Source organism: Myotis davidii, unplaced genomic scaffold (assembly GCF_000327345.1).
Source record: "Myotis davidii unplaced genomic scaffold, ASM32734v1 scaffold458, whole genome shotgun sequence".
Lineage (NCBI taxonomy): Eukaryota > Metazoa > Chordata > Mammalia > Chiroptera > Vespertilionidae > Myotis > Myotis davidii.
The window spans coordinates 3,179,947-3,184,905 of NW_006289819.1; the positions used below are offsets into that span (position 1 = coordinate 3,179,947).

The window sequence follows — 4,959 nt, forward strand, 5'->3', positions numbered from 1 at the left end:
CTCAGCTCTGGGGAGCTTAACTGAGGATCTCGGCCTCGCTCAGCCCTCCAGCTGAACTCTGCGCCTGCCCCTCCTGCAGAACATCCCGACCCTGGGCAGTGTGGCCGTGACCATGGCGCTGCATGGCTGTGACGAAGTGGCGGTCGCAGGCTTTGGCTACGACATGAGCACACCCAACGCACCCCTGCACTACTATGAGACCGTGCGCATGTCAGCCATCAAAGAGGTGAGGGGCTGGGTAGGCAGGGCCAAGGGGGGCACTTCCAGCACCAAGGACCAGCTCTGACTGTTCACTGTGAATGGTGACGAGATGAGGCAGCGGCTGCTCCGGCTGCCCAGAGCTCCAGGAAGGTGCCACTACCCAGCGAAGGAGGCCCATTCCTGCCTGCGGGCCTCTGACCACGAAGCATCCTCTGTGCCCCTCCCCAAGAACCCAGAACCCTGTCCCGTTTCCTTCCTGAACCTTCCCTCTCCAGCTCTCTCCCTGCCCTGGTCCCGCACCTGCCTCCTCCTTGCGGTTCCCCAGCCGTCATACGCTAATCTTGGCAGCAGCTCAGAGCCACCCTCTCTACCTCAAGTCATCTTTCTCCCAGAGGACTCCTGACTCCTCACACAACCCCCAGACATTGCCTCCGGGTCTCAGGACACCCCTGTACCTCCTCCACCCTCCCCATGGCCAAGCCCTGAAGCTCGTTATAGCCCAGAATTACCTCTCAGGTGCTCCATGTGCACAGGCTCCTTCAAGTGGAAGAAGCCTTACAGGTCTCCCAGCCTGTCGCCGCCTCCCGCATCTCCCTCACGGCAAGAGCTCACGAGGAAATCAGTCCCTCTTCCACCTTCACTTCTACCGCTAGCCTTGCCCTGGCCCCTGCCTAGAACCTGGACCTCTGGGGTTAGCACGTGGAGGAGCTTCTCTGCTCCTGCACTGGTGTGGGGGTGCTGGAGGAACTCTGTCATCGTCCTCATCTCAGCCAGCCCTCATTCCTGCCCCCCCACACACACAGGGCATCTCCAGGGATAGCTACAGCGCACGCCCTTCCCCAGCCCCCTGTCCCTCCCGTGAGAACACGGCTGCAGTGGGGACTGTCCGCTCCTGCTGGGTGTCTCCTGTGCACTCCTCACCCCCACTTGGTCCTTCGCCCCACGCAGTCTGGCTGCCCCTTCACTTGACACGACTCCCACCAAGGTCACCAGTGACTTACCTCCAGGCTCCAGATCCGACGGACACGTGGCAGTCCCACCTTTCCCGGTCTCTCAAACACTTGTGCTGACCTCTCCTTCCTCTTTGAAACCCTCTCCTGCTGAGGCTTCTGGGTCAGTAGCTTCTGGTGCTCTGATTCACCCGCCAGGCTCCCTCGTTCTCTGGCTCGGTGTCCTTGATTGCGGTCCACCCCTTAAGAGCCAGCATCAGCCCGGCCTCCATCCCAGGCCGCCTCTCCTCGCACTGCAGGTTCTCCAGGAGGCTGCTGTCCCCAGCCATGGCCCCAGTCACCATCTGGACTGTCTGTGGCTCTTTTGGTTCGTTCAGGCTACCTCAAGTAATGGGAGCCTATTTCAAGTTTATAAGAAAGACTTGGGAGTCTCATGGGAAATCAGAAACGGTCTTCCCCAGGCCTCCCGTTGCCAGGAATGGGATTCGGGAGTGGAAAGCGCCTCCTGGTCAGTTCCCGAACTGTCTTGCCCTCACCAGCGGCTCCTGCCCCCTCATTACCCCGACTCCATTAGTCATCCAGCTCTGTCTCTTGATGTGTCTTGTTGCTTCTTTGTCCCCTGCCAGCACCCACTCCAAACTCTTCTCACAGCTTTTACCTGCCCCCGGCGTCTGTTTGCTTATATATTTGCTCTCTTACACAAATACTGTGAACACTGTCAGACATATTCATAAACGTAGAGAATAACAATGAACTTCCATGTAAACTTGAGAGACCGTAGACGTAAGCCGTCGCTGGATCATGGGGGCTGTCTCTGCCATGGCAAGGAGTTTGGGCTTTGCTCTGAAGGCTGGAGGGAGCCACAGAGGCAGAAGCATTTTAAGCCGAGGATCAGCAGGTAGTGGGCTTACTGTGGCTGCAGCGTGAAATCGAGGTGTGCAAGGCAGGAGTAGAAACCAGTTAGCAGGCTGCCCAGCAGTCGAGGCAAGAGATGAAGACTCCTGACCCGGACACAGCGGAGAAATCCAGGCTGGAAATGTACATCTGTGACTTGTAAGCACAACTGCATGTCCAGACACAGGCCAGGCGTGTGTGAAATTTCCCAGAGAGACAGTAGACTGGGAAGTGCAGGCAGTCGGCACCCTCGGAGCACCAACATTTAGTGACGGGGTGAGGGAGGAGGAGCAGACATCAGACAGAAAAAGAGCTGTCCGAAGGAAGGCTCTCTGAGAGTGGCCGCTGAGTGGGATGGACATCTGCCTCCAAAATCAGAGGTCCCGGTGAGGCTGGGGGCACGGGACCAGAATCACACTCCAGGCCGTAGACAGTGCAGACAGCGTAGTGTCGAGGGCTCCGGTCATCTGTGCGCCTGCCCGGAGGAGGAGTTGAGAGAGCACCCAAGAGGTGGCATTGCCTGGGCAAGAGAGCTACACCCCAGGCAGACGTGTTTACTCTTTTATAGTGAACACCGTCAGACATAGTCATCAACACAGAGAATGATAGAACGAACTTCCATGTAGCTGCCACCTGGCCCTCCTCACTTCTCACCCCCCAGTGATCAGCACACAGCCCGTGTTGTTTCATCTGTTTCTTCCTCTTACTTTTACTCCCCGCTGATTATTTGGAAACAAGTCTCAGATATATCATTTCAGCCAAAAACATTTCAGTAAGTTTTTCAAAAAGATTAGGACTATTTTCTACTATCACAGTACCACGATGACACCTAGAAAAATTAATAATTTCTTCATATCATCAAATACCCAGTCCTTTGCTGACCTTTGACTCCTCAGTGACTCGCAGGGGGCGCCCTTGTAGCTGATCTGTCAGACTGGTTGGTTCTCCCTGGGGGTTGTGAAGGGGTGGGTAAGGAACGAGCTGTTTGAGTGTCTCCATTTGCTTGGATCCTGGCCCTGCCATTCCTCCAGGCCTCCATCGACTTACCTATAAAATCTGATTCCATTCGACACATACTTATTGAGCACCTGCTCTGTGCCAGATTGTCCCTGCCTTCAGAGGGTGAGGCAGATGCTTGCATCTCTAAGAAATGAGGGCACGTCACCCAGGAGTCTGCAACAGCAGGGGCAACGCGCTGAAGGCAGGGAGTGTAGTGACAGGTTGGAGAGAGTTACTGGGTCAGAGTAAGGACCGGACAGGGCTGTAAGGTCTCAGCACCGCGATCTCGCGGCTGTGGTGTCACTGTGGTGAGGCTCAGTGCCGACAGACGCAGCAGAGCAGTCGGGTGGGTACAAGCTCTGCACCCGACGAGGTGATGAATGCCCAAACCAGGCTATTGGCGTTCGTTCATTCACTTAATCCTTTTTCTTCCTTTGAGAGACTTAGTCACCAAAGCTTCCTGATGAGGACTGGGGTTGGAAAGGACCGGAGCCTGGGTGCAGTCTCACCCAAGGAGAAGGCAGCATCCTCCCTGTAATTTCCACATTAACAGTGACATGGGCCCGTTGCCCTGTGGCCTCTGGGCTCCTCTGACCTGAGAGGCAGGATTTCATCAGCGGCCCCCAGGCCCGGAGAAGTGGGTTGCATCAGGCCAGAGAGTGACTAAGCCACCCCAAGAGGCTCTTTTCAGCAGGTCCACCCCCCAGGCCTGGGCAGGGCCTGGTGACTCACATTGCCAGTCTGCCTAGGACTTAGGTGCCCCAGACCTGCTGCTGGACAAGGAGGGTTGAGGTCTTTGCGAACACGGTTGGAAAGCCTGTACCTCCTAAGGTTACAAGAAGTTAAGAGGCAGTTCTGGGGAGGGAGGGGGGTGAGCTGTGGCACAGAGCGTCGGAGGGTGGCCGTCAGAACAGGGCACTGAACCCTGGGAGGTACCTGTTAGTGGGGCCGTGCCCTAGCAGCCACCGCGGCTGCCCCACTGACCGCTTCTCCATCTCTCTCCTCCCAGTCCTGGACACACAATATTGAGCGGGAGAAAGAGTTTCTGCGGAAGCTGGTGAAAGCGCGCGTCATCACTGACCTAACCAGTGGCATCTGAGATGGGCCCAGCACGTGGCACGGAGGTCCCAGCACTGCCACAAGCAGGCAGCAGCCACCGCCACCTGCCCACTTCATTGGCCTTGGTCTGGCTCTGCCCGAGAGGCACAGGAGTGTTGAGACCCAGAGAAGGACAGTGCCAAGTGGCCCCCAGGGGTGGCGAAGCCTTGGCAGGGCAGCCAGAGCTGTGTCTGCTCAGAGACCAGCCCTCGGCCTCACTCTCGGCCTGGATCCTTGAAGCCAGAGCGCCAGGAGGCCGCTGGCCGTGCCCCGCGGGCCCAGCATGCCAGAGGTGGACGTTAGGCGGCAAGGCGGCTGCCGGAATTATCTCTCCAATCAGTGTTTGGTGTACTATCATTTTGTGAATTGGGGTGGGGGGTGGGGATAATTTATTTTTAAATAAGGTTGGAGATGTCGAGTTTGGTACACTTGCCATGCAGAGAGAGGGCCCACCAGGCAGGGGTGCCATGGGCTCCCTGTGGAGTGGGAGTGCCATGACTAGCCTGTACTCTGCTCAAGAGCTGCAGGGAGCTGGGCGGGAGCTCATGCCAGCCCCCTGCAGCTCATGGCATTGCTTGGCCTTTCTTGGGGAGAAGATGGGATACTCCCACATACCAGCTGCCCACTGTCCACAGGGAAACCCCGGAGCCATTCTTTAAGCCAACAAGACAGCCCCTGGGCTAGAGCAGAGAGAACTCGGAGCTCAGGAGGCCTGGCCCAGCCCGAAGGGAATGGCCCCTCCCCAGCTGCTACTGATCCATAGGACAGTGCCCAGGCCTGGACTGACCAACTTGGCAGCTGTTCTGGGTTTCAGCAG

The 4,959-nt window shown here is 57.3% G+C and overlaps 1 protein-coding gene across 4 annotated transcripts in view; it reads left to right on the forward strand.

Moving 5' to 3' along the window:
* The window catches only part of ST3GAL3 (ST3 beta-galactoside alpha-2,3-sialyltransferase 3), a 150,423-nt gene extending 145,470 nt beyond the window's left edge, over positions 1-4,953 (forward strand). For all 4 annotated transcript variants that reach the window (XM_006762621.2, XM_015563191.1, XM_006762622.2 and 1 more), the window contains 2 exons: positions 80-226; positions 4,054-4,953. In XM_006762621.2, coding sequence (XP_006762684.1) covers positions 80-226; positions 4,054-4,143 — 237 coding nt within the window. In that variant the 3' untranslated portion in view covers positions 4,144-4,953. The remainder of the gene's footprint in view (positions 1-79; positions 227-4,053) is intronic.
* Positions 4,954-4,959: the final 6 nt, after the last annotated feature.